The 19,895-nt window shown below is 30.0% G+C and overlaps 1 protein-coding gene across 4 annotated transcripts in view; it reads right to left on the minus strand.

Moving 5' to 3' along the window:
* Positions 1–239: 239 nt before the first annotated feature.
* LOC144838682 (transcription factor COE3-like) overlaps positions 240–19,895 on the minus strand; it is an 89,845-nt gene continuing 70,189 nt past the window's right edge. The window contains exons 7-14 of one of the 4 annotated variants that reach the window (XM_078694121.1): positions 11,056–11,137; positions 9,192–9,312; positions 8,329–8,459; positions 7,488–7,703; positions 6,678–6,879; positions 6,109–6,288; positions 5,339–5,527; positions 240–3,738 (exon numbers count right to left, since the gene is read on the minus strand). In XM_078694121.1, the coding sequence (XP_078550247.1) occupies positions 3,629–3,738; positions 5,339–5,527; positions 6,109–6,288; positions 6,678–6,879; positions 7,488–7,703; positions 8,329–8,459; positions 9,192–9,312; positions 11,056–11,137 (1,231 nt within the window). In that variant the 3' untranslated portion in view covers positions 240–3,628. Of the gene's footprint in view, positions 3,739–4,190; positions 4,239–5,338; positions 5,531–6,108; positions 6,289–6,677; positions 6,880–7,487; positions 7,704–8,328; positions 8,460–9,191; positions 9,313–11,055; positions 11,138–19,895 lie in introns of all 4 variants that reach the window. The other 3 variants (XM_078694120.1, XM_078694123.1, XM_078694122.1) reach the window with 3 other exon arrangements.

A 19,895-nucleotide genomic window follows, 5' to 3' on the forward strand; every position in this document is an offset into this window, starting at 1 on the left:
ACAGGAAAATTTTCGAAAAATTGCCATTTTTCGACCCTTTTATTTTTTGTTATAAATAGTTACTATAGCATAATAAACATGCGCAGAGTCGAATATTAGGTTCTGCGAATGTAAATTATGCTATAGTAACCAGTTTTGTCTATTTTTTGACATAAATCGTTACTATAACATAATTCGAAAAATGGCCAAAATATCAAGTATTTTGTTATTTTAAAGAGCTGTAGTAAATCACAAAATAATAACGTTTTATAATAGTTTATTCAGATGATTTAAACAATAATAAAGACAAGCATACATGAGAAAAAAGACCAACAAAACTGCAGCACAGCGCAACTATATACATGGCCAACAAAAGAACAAAACAAACATGTATGTTTTGTAACGTCTTCAACAACAAAAATATACGTGGTTCTTTACAGAGCATTTTTCACACATCAATAGAAATAACAAAAGACTGAATATAATTAAACTACATAAGTAGTAGTAGTAGTAGAATAACTTCAAAATTTGTCAGTTTTCTTAATATATAAGCACTTATTCTTTGTCAAAAGTGCCAATCTAATTACTACCCTGTTTGTTTATTTGCTTAAACGTTTCTTTATCTAAAATCAACTTCGGTTTAAATCAATGAAGAAAATCTAAACCAATAATGTTATACAAGATTAAATATTATTTAAGCTTAATAGTTATCTGAAGGCAGATATGGTCAAAATATTGATAATTACTTCAATTAATTTTGATAAAAAGTTCTGTATTTAAAAACATTAAAAACGAATACTACATACTGCTTGTTACCCTGCAAGGTCTTTCTTACAGACATTCCCATGTCTACCTCCAAATCACTACCCACTTGATTACCGTAACCCCCCCACCCCAACCATACCCCCTCACAAACCATAATTGGAATTGAACATACAAATTATATTACAATATATTTAACTACATAAGATACAATAAAACAGTAGGGCAAATATAGTACAAGAAACCTTAGAAAAAGTGGATATGCATACAGCTATTATAATCTATACTAAATAACAATCGCGACATGATTATTATTATTAACAAATTGTCTTTCTAAAAGAGAATATTTAAAAAGTGTAATGTGTAGCATTTAATGCTATGAAGTATGGTATCTTAAACTCAAGAGAGGATACACAATCCTGTATTATCAAATTGAAAAAAAAACATACTAGGCCTATCTAAACCAAGAATTTGTTTTCTCCCTGAATTTATCGCAAAATACACATTAATAAAACCTAATCAAAAACACATCTTCAATGTATATATACAATTTCATACAGATTTGGTCATGAATTCAATTGCAACATTAAAACGTACATTTGTAATAATGTTATTAATGTTATTGTCTTCTAAATCATAAAAGTCTTCAGCAGAATTGGAAGACTTTAGCAATTCAATTTTATTATTTATTAAAATGTTTTAATTTTTTATTTAAGTCAGTTTATATAACATAAAAAGAATACAATTTTAATAATATAGTAATTTACATACAAGTGTCATAAAGCATCATAAATATATTGTGTGAAGTTACTATTATCTGGTGCAAAAAAAAGTATTAAAGATATATTGTCCCCCTGAAAAAATAATTAAAACAATTCACATACCGTAATAGTTGGATTGAAAACAATATTATTTAACTGAAAAAAACCCTTTAATTTAAAGCAAGAAATAGTCAAATTTAACAGTTTATTTTGTCTTTTTATAACTGAAAACATTACATTTTTTGTTTCAAAGGAAATGAATAACTTTATTAAAACTGCTAAAGGGCTTATTTTAAAGTATGATTTTATTCATCTTCATTTTTCATGTTTTTGGGGGACAATACATCTTTAAAAATTAGTTGAAAAATAAACTTATAAATACTAAACACACTACTAAGTGAGATTCCTTAGCTGTTGATTTATAAATCGGTTGTCGATATTCTGAAATTAAAACATAAATCAGGAAATCGTTGTCCAGGCTTGATTCCTGGCAAGAGGTACTGCAGCACAGGTGAACAGAATTAGAATGGAAGAATTGTAAACCATCTCATAAAAGTATTATTGTTATTGATACTGGATTGTCACCACCTCCATACAGGCAATTGGTACGACTTTTTAAAATAATATTGTTATTTTTTCATTACAAAATTTGGTCACCAGTTTCTCTTATTAAGTAAAACAACAAGATTCTTTGTTTTTAAAAAATTAAACACCTATCATGGATATTTAAAATAATATTGGTTATATATAATTAACATGAATACATAGACTGGGAAGCATTTTACAAAAATAAAGCCAACATCCATAAATTTATGTTCCATTTCAATCCAAAGTATTTTTTTCCAAGCCAATATTTACAGTTGACTCATGAGCCGTCTTCCAACATGCAAATTTCATTTCAAACGTTATTTCACTTAAGTGCAATTAGAACTTTGTTATTTCACCTAAGTACCAATTATAGATATCTACTATCATACATAAGTACAAATAGAAGTTTGATATTTCACTTAAGTACCAATAGACATCTACTATTACACTTAGGTACAAATAGGAGTTTGCTATTTTACCGAAGTACCAATAGACATACAATTCACTTTAAGTAAGTTTGCTATGCCACTTAAGCAGAAATAGTTGATCAAAATTCTGGTAAGTAAATGAGGTATAAAATTAGTTAAACTTTATTTTATCCTGACAAATTAATGGCTTAAAAATGTTCTACCATTAAAACATGTCTGAAAACTATTTGCTATTAATTATACATCTGAGCATTAGTAATGTATAATCACATGGAATTGTATGTAAACAACTCATGTTGCTAACATGGAAATGTTTCTTTTGTTAATGTCTGATGAATGTCTAATATAAGATTTTAATAATACCAATAATACATAATAAAAAAATATTATAACAACACTTTAATCATTGGTCTAACCTAACCTTAAATTACCATAGTAACACACCAAATATATTCTAAACATACTGATCTGACAAAACTAACTTTAAAGTTTGTAAAAAATACACATAGGGTTATGTTTAATGTTCGGTTGTATGTTACATGTTTTGCAAAACAATCATCAACATCATAATCATCAACATCATAATCATCATCATCATCATCATCTCCTCTACCAGTGCTTTGGCATACCTACACTCACACACATCTTCATATATCATGGAATCAACCAGAACACAAAAAAATATGTTTTACTATTTCAAATGCAGCAAATCATTGTGCCCTTTTTGTGCCCTTTTTGTTCATGCGTCCAGTAAAATCATGCTCAGTATTATCTTGTATAAAATTGTTCTGTATATTTTCTAATAACTTAATTCTAAATGTCCAGAATACAATGCGAGAATATAAAAACATTTTCCTAAAAATCTCATTGCTAATATTCACCCTCCCATCCCAATGTCACATGACTGACCACATGTCTGCTCACATGATCAGGTGATCCACATCTGTTGAAGACAATGTTATTTCAGAATTTGTTCATATTGGCTGCGTCGTCATCACTACTTTTTATTTGTGAGCTCCAGAAAAAACGTTGTCACAACTAAGTCTATACAGTAGTTCCTTTTCCTGATTTATAAATGTTTTTTTTTTCATATATTTTTGTATATTTCAGCTATTTTGGTGGGCTATCGATATGACTGCTATATGAGCCACTGCATGTGGGTAAAGCAAATGGACCGCCCACTCCACAGAACGACGGCGGCGACATCATAGCAGTATTCCCTGTTAAATAAAAACACATTTATTAAGAATTATGAATTGAAAAATATTATTTCTATTTAATATCCTGAAACCAAACATAAAATATTTGTGACAACAATATTCTGGCAGAATAAAATTGTGTAAACATTTTTTTTTGCTCGAAATTATAATTATTTCAAAGAGCATGGTTGTATTTTTCAAACCCATTTCAATGAATGTTTACTCAGATTTGTCAAACGTGTTAGCAACTGCCATGCATATTTTACGAAAAGCTTGCGGAAAGATTTTAAAAACTTCTTTTGCCAACTTACTTAAAATTTCTAATTTCTTAATTTATTTAACTATAAAATATTTAAAAGTATTGTAAAAATGTAGTTTATGAATCTATCCTATTATTAAAATTATTAATAATTCTAAATTATTAAACATTTTTGTTTGCAGTTTTAAAAGAAAAAAAAGGAGAATTAACTAACTTCTGTTTCCTATTGTTTCGCTTCACCAGGACCACGACCATGTTTTCCCTTTAAGAATGATAAAATAAATGAATTTTAGAAAAAAATTATCACTACCAACATGACTTACAAAATAACAATCATCAATTTAATTTCTATCAAGTAGCATTTTAATAACTAACTAAATTTGATAGAATTGGCGCATGAAGAAAGAAAAAAGGAATAAAAATTCATTTATTTTTTTTCATAAAAACCTATTGGCCTAACCATCTTATCTTCAGATACTCATTAAACCTATCTCCAATTGTTATGATATGATAGATGGCAATTATTTGACAGGCACAGAAGGTGACCTAATTACACCCATTAAACATAATCAAAGTTGTATTGAAGATAGGAGGTGCAACAATGGAATTGTGGCGGTATGCTTTTGTTTTAAGAAAAAGCAAATAGCATTGAAATTAAAATGTGCTCATTAATATGAAGACAAAACATGGAATGAGTGCGTGATCGGTGAAATGAAATTTTAATATATATCGATTGTATATTTATTTATATACACTTTGTGTTCATGTAGCGCCACCAACAAAAATGCTCCACCCGCCAACTAAACTGAGAATTTTTTAAAAGCTTGTACAAACAGATTTCTGTCGTTTACACCAAAATTTATATACGTGTAATAATTATTGAAAAAATTAATGATTAATAATACTATTGTTAACTTTGATATTGTTAATATTCTACTTCTAATAACACTACGATTAGTTAACTTGAGGAAAACAAACTAACATTATAATTAAGTTTAGGTATTTGACATGTTATTCTAATAATCTATATTCTACTTTAATGTTCTAAAGTTATTTTAGGCACCATATCAAAAACATATTCATTTCTCATTCTGAATTTTGTTTAAAATTTTCCCAAAATACATGTGGAAACGAAAACATGTTTCAAATTTAAACACTGTTCTATGAATAGAACTAACGACACCAAATCTGCAAAGAGGGAAATGTTAGTAAAAAATAAGGAAAGTGGGTTAAGGAAAATGTGAATAAGGTGATAAAAACATAAATCATGCAATGGTTAGCAAGCCACAGTGAAAGCAGGTGGAATGCAGGGTTAGAATAGAGGCATTTTGGATTGCAAAGACAGCTGCCGGTAAACCTCACCTTGATTAGTGCCAACATTGGATGGGCTGGACGGACACCGAATAACCGGTGCAAAAGCACTCTTCTGTTTAACGGCCGTGATCATGTTGGCGGGCGAGAACGAGAATATCCCCGGAGTAGTTGCGTGCGTGGCCTGATTTTCGCCCGAACTGCTTGGGGTTTGGGGCGCAGTCGGTGAGGAAGGAATTACTGCTAGCGAAAGCAGAAAAGAAAAAGAAAAACAAAAAAATGTGTGTGTGGAAGTACAACAAAAGAGAGAATGTTTGAGCAAAAAAGTATGAATAACGTGTGAAGCAGAAATAAAAATAAAGAAAGCAGACAAGAGCTGTAATATTGCCATTCACTTCGGTGGATAAATGCAACAACAACTTGAAAGTTGAACACACTTTCACTTGGATCGGGAGATAATATGATACACAACAAAAAAGCAAGCATGTCAAAAAAAGTGGATTGTTTTAAGCGGAGAATTTAACCTTATTAAAAAAATTCTCTTCTGAACCGCATCTGAAGTGGCACTCACACATTGAATATGTTCCCTTATTTATACACTGGTAATAACACATATTCATGCTTATGTATTTTAAAATTGATTTTTTTATCTACTGACTCTATGAACTGGATTGGGTAATTTGTATTTGCATATTAGTAAGAAGTAACCCATATGAGAATATAAATCAAATGGCAGTTGAGATCTTTGCGTTCCTGGGTTCATTCCTTACCAGGGTTAAATAATAATGTTTGGGTGTGTGAAAATGAAACAGTAGACTTACTTGGTGCACCGTTGAAAATGCCCGGCGATGACGGTACTCCCATGTTGGAGAGCCCATTAGTCGGCCCATAGCCGTTCATTGCTGATGAGGAGTAGGAACCTGAGCTACCATTTGAATGAGTGGACAGACCAGATGGGTACCCTCTAGGTGACAGGGTCGTGGGTTGTACTCTTGAAAATCCTGGGCAAAGAGAAAAAAATAAACGTATAAAAACATATACATAATCAAAGAAAAATTAATATTATGTTATTAGTTAATTAATAAATTTTAAATAAAAAACAGTAAACAAATGTAAAAATAGAAAAAAAAAAAATATTAATATTATAGCATACACAGTAGTTTAATAAAAAGTCATTATGATATTCCTCATGTTTTATTGATATAAAAATAACTCAAAATATTTGAAACAGGTAAGATAAAAAAACATGCAACAGCTGTTGAGAGAACAAGCCAAGGGAAAACACACAAGTCATTTCATGTTCTTTGTCTCTTTAATGAGGTTTTTATAACCAACAAAAATGTACAAAAGGTAGCTAAAATGTGTTTTAGTAGACCTGTCGTAGACAAACCTGATTGTTCGCTACTATCATGATGATCTGCTACGGACAGTTGGCTACCGAAGGGATGGTTAACCGGCATCAAACTACCGGAAACAGGAGGAGTGTTATTGATGGCTGGAGATCTCGGAGTACCTAGGCCTGGCAGTTGATTCCGTGGCATGCTGCTGTAAATCGCTTCAGCCAGGTCTGCCGCCCTCTTGAGAATAATTTCCTGTAAAATTAATGAGAAGCGCAATCTTCAGAAGGTGTATCAGATTTTTATGTTCATGTTTTCCGCAAAGAAGTCAAAGCGTATACGTCGTAAAATTGAACATTTGTTGTTAATGGGAAACTTTTGTTTGGCTCACATTCGTGGTTCCTAAACTATAAAAATAAATTTGTTTTCTAGTTTCACGAGTATATTCTTTCATAATCATAAACTATCTTTATTATACAGATATTGTTTCAAATATTTTGGTAGTATTCTTCACAAAACAAACAAGTTTAGAGTTGTCTTAAAGTTTGAATATTTGAAAGACATTCTATAAATCAAAAAATTTCATTTAAAAAATATAGATTTAACAAGTTTATTGTGTGAATGATTTAATACCATTGATTAAATTTAAAGAAATTATCACTATAGCTGCAAAACCGACTTTAAAAAAAAACTGTTTAATAATTATCATAAATAAATAACAACGGAAAAAGCTTTATTTTGTCCGAAAATATTTTATTATAACTTTTAACTTTGCAGTATTTTTATTTTCGTATACTTGTTCCAATTTAATGCCTTGCTACTCATTTGCATAAGTAGAATAAAACACCTGTCTGTCCACTCACCTTTGGAAGTCTCTCTGGATCACCTGGATGACGAGGTACTAACTTACTAAGTCGTTGAAACCCGTAATCGATGGTTGGATCCGTTAATGACACGTACACAAACCTGCCTGGCGCTCCCTTACAAAACTGCTTGGATTTGTACGACAGTGTTACCTCAACCACACCCGGTATGTGCCTAGGAGGCGTCTGTACACGGATGGCATGTGACGTGATTAACTGTAACAAAAATTATACAAAATATTAAAGTTTTGTATCTTAAGAGATTTGAAATTTTTTCCAAACAAATGGCGTTATATTACTTTACGGTAGGTATCCTCTGATGAAAACTTCAAAAGTGAAACCAGGGAAGAGCTCTTCCCATGCAAAACATTTGTTCCATTTCTCATTCATAAAACTACATCTTGTTCTACTATTTACAGTACATTATTATTACTATTTACACCATGGAGAAATAAGTTGGTTATATGGTTATACTACATATAATTTATCCATTCACTTTTTATTTTATCACATTCCTTTTTTAAAAATGAACCTTTTCAAAAAAAAAAGAATTCTACATAGTTCTATAGAAGGAGGAATATTGTGATATATCAGATGTTGTTATTCAGTCTCAATTGAAGGTTAATGAACAGTTTTGGTTGACAACACAAAGCACATTTGCCTGTTCCGGATGTTACCTCCAAAATTAGAACTACTTTGATGAAATCAGCGTTATCATAACATCATCTATCGTTAAAATATAATCCCAAATGATTTCGGTTTCCAAACAGATTATCTGCAGGCGTTCGGCTAATCTTAAAGAAACAATTGATAAACTTGTATTGATTGACAAATGAATTACCTCGCTCCAAACAATCATCGTCCCGAACACTACTTGTAAACCGTCAAAGAAGTTGTCTCCAACGATTATAACTGTAGCGCCACCATTGGTCCACCCTTCACTCGGACTTATAGCTTTGATGCAAGGAGTTGCTGAAAAGATGTCAAATTAATTTTGCTAAAAATGATTAATTAAAAACATAAATAATTTGTGCTTCACATCAATTAAATAAAACTCAGCGAGTTTAATGTAAACAAAATAATAAAAAATTCACATACAAAATGCATCTGTTCAATAAAATTGTTTTTAAACAATAAAGAGAGAGTCAAGGAACGCGAGACATTTCTATCAACTTTGTATTTTTTTAATATTTTTGTGATACAATTAACTTTGAAGAAACGCTGACAAGTTTATGTTGCACACAATGCTTGGTATGATTTAGAGACGCCAATAACGTATCGACTGAAGTCAATGTTTGAATCTTGAGCATCTTGAGTTGGAATTGTTCATTTTTGATGGTGATTAATGATTGCGACTGTTGTTGCAAACACTCTACACGCGACTGAGAATAACTCCCGTTGCTCTCCTCACGTGGGACATGTGTTGAGAATACTCGTACGTTGATGTACAACACTCGTATAAAAACAATATATATTAAATATTGGTAGCATTTGTAAAACATAAATATTGACATCCAAATATTATTTTGTATATAATTACAAAATATGGATACGAACTTCTCGACGAGATGGAAATGATAATTTTCAAATCTAATGTAAAGTTTCAATTCAGTCTCCCGACTTCCAATTAATTACGATTGATTTTTCACTTAAACCACGCTAGCTAAATTTTGGTGATGACGTACAAGAACGTGACTGACTTACCTCCTTCTGATGGATCCAAACGACGAGCTCGTCGGCCGTGTTTGGAGTTGTTGTGGACAAACATGTTATCAGAAACGGACAAAACATGGCCGTCGACATTTGGTGTTGTTGCGATAACAACCTACACATACAAAAAAAGATGAATTAAACATACAGTATTTTCCTTACACAAGATTAAAACTTTTTAGTACTGTAGATGTGTATGTTCTAATAAATACTATTTATCATTATCTAGTAATACTAGTATACTGTATTGGACAGTTTATTATTTTGTTTTTATTTAAAGATGTATTGTCCTCCAAAAACATGAAAAATTAAGATGAATAAAATCAGACTTTAAATATGCCATTTTGCAGTTTTAATAAAGTTATTTGCTTCTGTTAAAAAAACAACCCAGACCAGACAATTTTTTGGTTTAAGTTACATTTTTTCAGGTGAAATATTTTTCCAGTTTTTGGTCAAAGTGAATAAATATTGTGACATTAAAATGGCATATTAAACAAAAAATTTGAAAAAACTATTTTTTAGGGGAACAATATATCTTTAAATTGTAATTGTTTCTTTGAAATTAACAAGTATGTTCTTTTTAAATATTCTTTATATATATTATATTTCACAATACATATTTCAATTCTTTAGAATCTTTCATCATAACCTTTCTAAAGTTCGAAGAAAGCTGATATATTCAAATTTAATGTTATTGACTAATAAAATAAAATATAAAACATAGAATTAATATGAGCAAATATGACATATTTTTCTATTTTCTATATTCCTCTGTGATAAGTGTCTCTCAAGGTTACAGCGGCCACACGTTATTTTTTTTACAACTTTGGGAAAGAGATTTGTGTAATTTTGAAGCATTTAGAGCATCACAAATGCACCCTGGTGTTATGTTACGTTATGAATATTATATTTAACACGATCCAAGCTAATAATATATTTCACTACTTTTCTTTGAATCAAAATGGTTTCAAATTCGCATAAGCACGATCAAAGTAGCAAAACATAAATTTCATGCATGGTTGCCAGGAGATTTCTCATTTTAAGCCCTTTTTGATATGGAATATATAATTATACAATTATGATTTTTTTTTTCTATTTCAAGTTAAATCCAATATTTTGTTGAAGAATATTTAACGAAAAATATTTAATCTGCTAAATGACTGATATTTTAAAGACATATTTTGCTTTTTTAATAATTGTTATGTAACTACTGCATTTCATATTATTAATAAACAATCTTGTGGATTTTCCTTAAGGATTATGTTTTAGCTTACGAATCACTCTTTGAAATATTATTTTTAGAATATCTAGTAGTAGTAACAACAGCAATTCATCTTAACATAATTTCACATCCTTCGTCTACAAGACAATCGTCACAATAAGGCATGAAATTCAATTGTTGAATTAACCCAATTAAAAAACGTCTTATTAGTATTTGTACTGGCGTATCGGGTATTAAGAGAATGAGTTGAGTCTGTAAATTGAAAACTAACGCCATAAGCTGGCTAGGCAGGTTTACTTGATTAAACATCATGGCGTGGTATATTTACGTGTTAAATGCCGCTCTAGTTGCAGAAATTGAATAGCTTTAGTGTTTAATATTACAGCCGTGTCCTTGTTCTGATGTTATTGGTGATAGGGTCAATTGAGATGTGTTCATTCCAGGTGTAGGTACGTGTTTATGAATAAATTATAAAGTCACGCGAACCTACACACATATGTATAAATTATCACATACGCATATCTATGTACAGTACTTAAGTTTCCAGAAATATACAATCAAATGTTGACTACATTCCTGTTTGGTACAAATTGTTTAATTTTACGTAATTAAAGCGTCCAATGTTATCGTACTCACCTGAAATCGTCGCATATCCCGTGGATTTCCTGCATTCTTCAAACAATTCTGGTTACACTTCAAAAAGAATTTCAAAAAGAATCTGAAAAATATAAACAATGTAGAATTGAGTATACAGTATAAATATAAATTTTTTAAAAAGATTTATTAAAAAATTTAAATTAACATTATGTAATAAAAAGTAAAATCTTTGATTGAAAACTAGTACTGTTAACACATTTTTATTTTGCAATTTTTTCTCAACTTACTAAAAACAATAGTTGTGATTAAAATCAGGAAAACAAAGATAATACAGCGATAGACTTTGTAGCCTAATAACAATAATTTAAGAAATATAGTGAAAATCACACGCAGGAAATAACATACATCTTTGAATACGAGAAACCTATGAATAAATATGCATATATAAATGACAAGCAAAAGAGCGTTCTCATAACTTTATCGGCCAATTTACTACTTCGGTCAATTGACAACCGGTCAATCGGGATAAATGAAAATTTAGAGCTGACTTTAAATAGCTGGATAGTATTCTAATAAGAGTGGTATTCAAAGTGATCGTGTTTAGTCAATGTCTCACTTGTCATAAGGTATAATATTAAATAATCAACATGGGAATATATCTTATTGAATCTGATAAGAAAGGATAAACAACAAGTACAGGTCACTTTATGGCTGACCGGCGGCGGTCAAACCTGCTTCTAGCTATCGTATCAAATTGATGACACTAGGGTAAACAATAATTGACTTCTTTTATTATGGTTACTGATATTATTATGGTTATTTGATATTAAATTACTTCATAATATTATTAGCACAATATGGTCTTTTGTCATTAAAATTAGATGAAGAATAAAATAACAACAAAAATCATCTAATATCATCTAGTGCTAGTGGAGACAATCTGATTTATATTCAAGTAAATATTTTTATCTGCGGAGTTTCAAATTTTAAATCGCCTCTTTTGGACAAAATAATGACATTAATCTGGAAAAATGTGTTTCTTGTGATGAAACCCGACAATAAGAATGTGTTTCATGAAAGTACATGCTTATATTTATCATACTTACTCATATTACAAAATATAAATATGTAAACCATATACATTTCCGCTATTAATAAATTTAATCATTTTTATATTATTACACCACAAATAAGGATAAGGACTTTTTTGGTTGTCCAGCAAATTGCGATTTCTAATTGCGTTTGATTATACAAATATTGTGCATTATCAGTGCGTAATTGCTTGTTTTTCTTTGACACATCTGAATTACACGAGCAGAAAAGATCTAACCTTAACCCAATTTACTATTGCTACAATTTTATTTTCTTTACATTGGTTGATGACCTGATAAGGTAACATGATCGTCGCTAGCTAGCTTCTAAATGTCATAAAAGCAAAAACATAATTTGATCATATTTAATACATTTCTCCAGTTTCATTCTTCCTAAAACACACACCCCTACAGCAAATTACCTCGTACATTAACGTGTCGGTGAAACGGATCGAGTTACGTTGAGCTAATCTTCTTGTGGATTAGCTATTGAGTGTTATAAAAGGAGAGATCGAAAGACGCAAGATCACCGGACTCGAAAATTAGATATCAATACCTAATAAAAACCCAATGTACTCGATATCTTATAATTTCTAATTATCCAATTATCTGTGAATTAGATATTATAAAGAATGTGTATATTGCAGATACTACATTCAATGGTTATCTTTACATGCCTGGTCGTCGCAAGGCTAATGCGAGCTAATGTTTTAGCCTTAAGCAACATTGTTCATCAATGGAGAAAGAAAATCTTTGAGAGACAGCCTAAGGCAGTGTCTATATCCCTATTACGTTATATATATCCCTTAATCAAATCTCTTATCCATTCAACTCTCGTATACATACTACACACTTGATTATTATCTTTCAATCTCGCGCTCCAGATGGCTCAGTATGCATTAGTCTACTATACAGTGCTTTATGTGTTAATATCGACTCGTTGCCGAGGCTCTCTGAATGGATTCACTATTGTAATAAAAGCTCAAACTCATATTATGATAACAACCTTAGATTTTAAGTGAGAAAAGAAACTTTCTGTCAGCTTTGTTTTCATTTTTAATATTCATAATATAAGAATTATTGTAAATGAACAACAAAATCATTGCATATAAACTTTCATTGCGATTTCTCAACTTACATTCATAAAAAAATAACTTGATTTTATACGAACAAATTAGAATTTATAATTCGCAACGTGACACCGGTTTAATTTGTTTACAGTTTTGTATTTGTTTTATTTAATTTATTTTATTATCACCAGTGAATATTTTAGCCATGGCAATAAAACAAATCGAAAAAAAAATATACTCAGACACATAAAATAACTAGAACAAATTTTACGAAAATGAAAAGATTAACGAAATTACTATTTGCCGTTCAAGAGTGTCAGTAGTCAGTAATCAGACCTTAATTCACAATTATAAGAAGATAAATATGAGAAGAAAATGATGTTTCTTTTTGGTTTATAATTCCATTTTCTAGTTGATTTGGTCTTCTTTTGTTTGTAATATACCAAGCATTGGAACGCCTCAGGTGTCTGGCTTTCTAATCAGAGCAAATCTAATGAAACAAAGTAATTAAAATCTGAATTTCACATCTAACGGGCATTTTGTAATTAAACACAACGATTGAAAGTGACTTGAAAAATAAAATATCATTGCTTCTTCAATACAAAACACTGATATTGTTATTGGCGAATTTGATACGTTTGTTTAAAAATAAAAATACAGATTCTGCGTAACATATTGGACTTTTTTTCAGTCAATAAGAATAAAGTGCTCCTTCCAACCTAATAATAAGTAATATTAAATAATCATTACACTTAATCACTAAAATTATTCAATTACTACTTTTAGACTACGGTGAATAACAAAATAAAGATATTTATATTTACATTATCAAACAATATTAATCTGTTATTATTATTTATTTGTATTGTTTTATATGATCTTGTTAAAATTATTTTATTATACTAGTATTATAAATCTTAATCCAAATTTACTAAATATTAAATAAGACAAACTTACTGATGGAAACTTTTACAAGAATTGAAACACAATTGCAACACAAACTAGACCTAAAAACATTCAAAGTTATCTACATTCTAACATGTTTTTATGGCAGATGGTGTCCTTAATTATTTACTCTGTATACAAGGTGTGTCTGGTTGCTCTACGACTTTCTAAAATCAATAATAAGTTTGTTTAGTATACTATTGGTTACATAGTCATTACTATACATTAATAGTTCTTCCAATTTTCAAAATTTCCCTATCTTTAGATATCACGTTAAACGCCTCAGGTGAAACTTAACTACAGAATCAATTCTTCTATAATTCAGTTGATTAGGAGTAAGCAAACAGAATTCTGAATAGATCAATTAGTTTATAATGAACCGGCGGGCTTGCAAACAACTTCAGGATAAAATATTGAGCTGTATAGAATTAAAAATAAACACACTAGCAGCAAATATATTTTGAAAGGTCTCAAAACAAACAAAACTTTAATGAAAATAGTTAGTTCCATTTTAGTAACCAAATAATATTATACCATTAATTTACATTGGTAATTTCATGGCGTTTGTATTGAAGACTGTAAACAGTTGGAACAGCCTAACAGAAAGATATTCTAATGATAAATATTTCTTTAATAGTAAATGTCATTTATAATTAATTGTCTTGTGTATAATAATATTTAAAATAATATAATAATAATTATTATTATTACATAGTAATTAATGTTGTCACCATTCGTTTCATAGTTTCTTTTACAAATTTTAAATTAACATTATTTTGTGAAAGTTGCGTTCACATTGTGCGAATCTTGTTAAAGGAACATTTTTATTGTCTGTATTGTTTGTAAGTTAACGTGTGAACACACACTGAAACATATAAATCCTTGATACATATACCTTGCAGTGCTTTGTACATTTTAATGTGTTACAATAATGTTTTCTACTTTATCAAGTTACAATGGTATCTACTACTACAATTGCAGGGATGTTCACAAGTCTACAGCCTGGCGCCATTTCAATGTGTCGACACAAAGTCGCGGAAATTTACAGGATGATCATCAATGAAGAAATACTCATGAAATGCATCATAAATACTGCAAATTATAAGCATGGCTCAATGAAAAATACTCATTATAACCACAAGGTTATAAACCCCAGTTTAAGTGTAGAATTTCGTTGGCAAATGTGTTGATGACAACACTCTGCAGCGTCACAATTGAAACAATCTCTTAGTACATGTGCACTTCATCACCTTTTAAGTTATTTTTAGTTTCAATAAAGTGTACTCTACCTATATTTTGTTCTCATGTACTTCAATTTAGCAGACATTTTTGTTAATCTACAATTAATACATAGGTTTTAGTGTAAAATAGTACACCTACAGTATCGTCTATTCTATACATTATTAGAAACTTTTTATACTGTTGACATTATGTACTGCTTTAAGTTATCCAAAACAAACAATTGTTGTTTTTTTTGCTTGGACACACACATTTATCATTCCAACCCTCAATAATACTGTAAAACAACTCAATAACAGCATTAAGATTATTGAATTATTGCATCAACTTTAAAAATTGGACTACAACTGGGAAATGGAAGTTGTTATTTTCATCACTTAGTATCTTGAATAGCATTCCCTATCTACAGTTTAAAGCACATTGGCAATAATTGTATTGAGTAAAAGATACAATAGCAAGGTATAAAGCAATACTCAACATACTAACTACAAATAGTTAATGGTATGGAACAAGCAGTCGACCCAGGAGAGTTTGCCGTTTCGCTAGCTTGCCTTTACAAGTCAGTATCGCATGGGCGCGAACCGAAGCAATCACAAAGATTCATCAATAATTCAAGCTTCGTCATCTTGCTCGAACGGCTCAAGTGTAACAGTGAATTAGACGGGTTTTCGTTTCGGCAGTGTGGGGAAAGAAGCCGATTCGATTCCCCAAGGATAACAATCTGAAATAAGTAATCTAGTCACTGTAAGATTACTGATGGAAAAATAAGTTAGTGGTTATTCACCTGAACAGTAAGGTCAGGGTTCTTTCTACCATCTTCAATACCTGATTCTCCGCCGCCGACGAGCTGGTAGTAGATGCAAATTACAATTTGTACTTTTTTCTCACTTTTTAACGCGGTTGACTTTGACTGTAATAAGTATATTCAAAATCTCACTATCACTATAACCAGAGATTTAAATTATTTATTTAGGTGATTTTAGAAAGGTGTCATTGTTACAAATTTTAATTATTTGTGATTTTTCTAATCAAATCGTATATTTATACTCCATTTCATTTGCAACGATCTAGGAACTTTTTTTTTTCTAACTAGCCTCTTTTCTAGCTAGCCTCTTTGTCTACACACTCGTACATAATGATGATTAGCTTAACAACGCAATAATAAAAAGATAATTTTAAAATGCTAGAAATGATATGAAATGCATCCAAAGGAGGGTCAGAATTAGTAGAAAATGACGCAGCAAATCAGACATGATTTACATAGATTAAATGACGGCCAATTCTTTTGAAATATCAAGTCATTTATGAAATTCCTCAGCACCAATGTGTTATGTAATTTGTTACAAATATATCCTTTGTTTAAAAAGTTGTGAATAGTTCCACTAATTTCTCTCATTTTCATTGTGCGACTTTTCTAATATTACACAAACCTTTAAGTCTAAATTAATGGCATATTTATTCTGTCCGTGTATGCACATAATGATCACTACATTGTTTCACCAACAGAAAAATACATGTCATCACATTTCAGTCCTTTTTTGTTCGAATTCATTTTAAAATTATAAACTGCTTGATGAAAACACTTCCTCTGTCCTTTAACCAAGACAGTGGGGAAATGTCGTTTGTGTTTGGTCTCCTAGCAACTAACACTGACATTAATACCAGGATTTAACATTTATACAAAATTAAATTACGCTCACTTCAAATTCATTTTTAAAAATGTTTTATTTAAATATTATTCTGTAAAAGATCACAATGAGTGTATACTTTTAATGATTTTTTGTTATTATCAAGTCTTCCTTCCTCGATTATAAAATAGAAAACAAATAAATGTTTGTAAAATGAACATAGTTATCAAGGAAATAAAGCTAACGAACAGTGTCAACAAGTTTACAACCAGAACAACTGCAAAAATTGTTTTTGACGGAAATCATACAAGTTATCGAGCGTAACATTCCTACATACAATACATGCTAATAATTTCCTGCTTGTTTCAGAAGCTACAAAATAAATGAACTAATGAATTGTCAACGAGCGATGTTTTGGTCAACATTAACTAATGGTCAAATGTATTTATTTCACATTAAATTTCTTACAGACAATTAAATAATATAAAACAAACATGATAAAAAATGTATAATTGAATATAAATAACATTACAAACAATCTTTTGTATTAAGAGAAGAAAGTAGAAAATTCCACCAAGAGAAAAATATTATTAAAAATGAATTAATTTAAAATAATGATTTACTGAATCTTGGAGAAAACTACCGTAAACCGACTGAAATATTTAAAATTAAAATAAATATTTAAAATACTTTTTAAACATAAATATAAATTTAAAATACAGTAATTCTGTTGACCTATTTTGAGCTATAATAAATATTTCCCCCTTGTTCTTGAAACTTCAAAAAAATAATCATAAACTCTGAAATAATCAAAATTGCTATAAATAGACATGAAATGGTTTTCTTTATGTCAAACATAGAAGCCACATTCCTGTTTATTTATCTTCTATTAAATTATGTTGACAAGTCAATAATTTTCCTCCAAAGATTTCTGAAGCATTCTTTGTTCCCAAAGTGAAATTGGAATTTGAAAAGTAAAAAAAACGAATCCGTCTTTGGGGTTTATTTTACCAAAATTACAAATAACCCAGTTCTATTTATTTTGAGGTATTCCCTTCATTATCATATAAATCTTTAATAAATCGTCTTCAGAATCGTTTTATTGAAAACATGAAGACTACAGACAGATGCAGGGCTTTTCTACCGTTGTGAAATACATAAAGGTTTATTTGCGGTCAGAGGTTTTTTTTAAGTTAGCAATGAAATGCATTCTGCGTAACCTCATTTTCTGCCTTTACGTTTGAACAAGCGTTTGAGTCTGTTGAATGGAATGAAAAAGAGTAAATTTGCACAAACAAGACCTACTTAGCACCTCCAAGCGATCACACTGTAACCGTATACATTCTCTTCATATAGGTATAACATTAACAAAGCAACAGGAATATATTAATGAAAGCTCTACAAACATGTTTAAACCACAATATAATTTCCTCCTTACATTTTTTTAAAACTCACAAGATTTTATACCAAATTTTGTTTTATACCTAGAGAATACTAAAAATAGAAATTACTTTATAAAATCATAATAAATAATGGTAAAATGGACAAAATTAGATAGTCATCATGTTACTAATCAATCAAATGTAGGCCAGTGGAGTGTTCCATAGAAGAGCAAAAAATAGACATACAGTACTACAGCAAAGCTATACATAAAAACAAAAAAACGTAATATTGCCTGTGGAAGATAATACATATTTCCATCAAAGCGGAAAAAATATTTTTTATTTTTTAAATCGTTGCATCGTTATAATAGTAATACACCACTTGCGATTGAATTTAGCTAAAAGAAACTATAATCAGCCAACAAAATTCTGATTGTAGCCCAAGAGGCAATACTCCCTCTCTAGGCCTGTGTATGGTACTACACTGTATTTGATGTATCATGTTACAGACTGGAATAAAATGGGTTAAACAATATCCATAATAACGTGTAATAATTTGGTCAATTACATACCTTGTTCAAACAAGTGGTCAGATTGAAGTGACCGATTCAAGTGGATGGTCAAACAGAGTATTTATAGAACAATTGGCCTGATTTTGTTACCGCTTGTTCGCAAATATTGTTGAATTTGTTCAATAAAAATACACCCACACTTGAGACATGTAGGTTTGTGTATCAATTCAAAGTAAATATAGCTGCTCTAGCCACCCATGTCTGCTATTATTAGACATTATTTAATTATTATGTTAATTGAGGTTCCAATTAGCTTTCTTGGGAATTTGACAAGGGTATAATAATTTATAAAATAAAATATGGCACTGAATACAGGCTTTCATAAAATTATTTTTTATTGAGGATAACATTATGTACGGTAATAAAATAAGAGAGTTAATACTGTCTTATTATTAAGAAGCAGACTAAACAATGTAAGCAAAGAAGGCAACTAGCTTCTAAGTATAGTGAGACAAGAGATATTCTATACAATGAATATGTGTGGCAAAATAATATTCTTTTCTTGTTTAAAAAAAGCTATAGCAGAATCACAAAGTAATCCTAAAAGCATTTTGCTACTCAAACAAAGAAAGTATTGCAATTGGTTAAGAATGGCCATAAATATTAAAATGATAAGCCAAAAATTTGTCTAATGGCAACCATAAACAAACACGGTAACAGATTGCTGCGTAACATTGCCTATTATCTACGCAAAAGGTTGCGGATACTTCAAAGTATGGAGGACAATACTTTGTGAGAAAACGGTTGAGAAATGATGCGTAACCATACCTTGTATCTAATGTTGTCAACACTCCAATAAAAGGAGAATTCAAATCAGCTCCCTAATGATTTGACTCAAAAATATTTACAACAAAATATAATTACAATGATGTTGATGAATAGCTATAAGCTAAGTCTTGGTCACTTGTTTTTTATAGTTTAGCTAATCTAGTATAACAAAGTCATATATATA

Source organism: Antedon bifida, chromosome 3 (assembly GCF_963402885.1).
Source record: "Antedon bifida chromosome 3, ecAntBifi1.1, whole genome shotgun sequence".
Classification (NCBI taxonomy): domain Eukaryota; kingdom Metazoa; phylum Echinodermata; class Crinoidea; order Comatulida; family Antedonidae; genus Antedon; species Antedon bifida.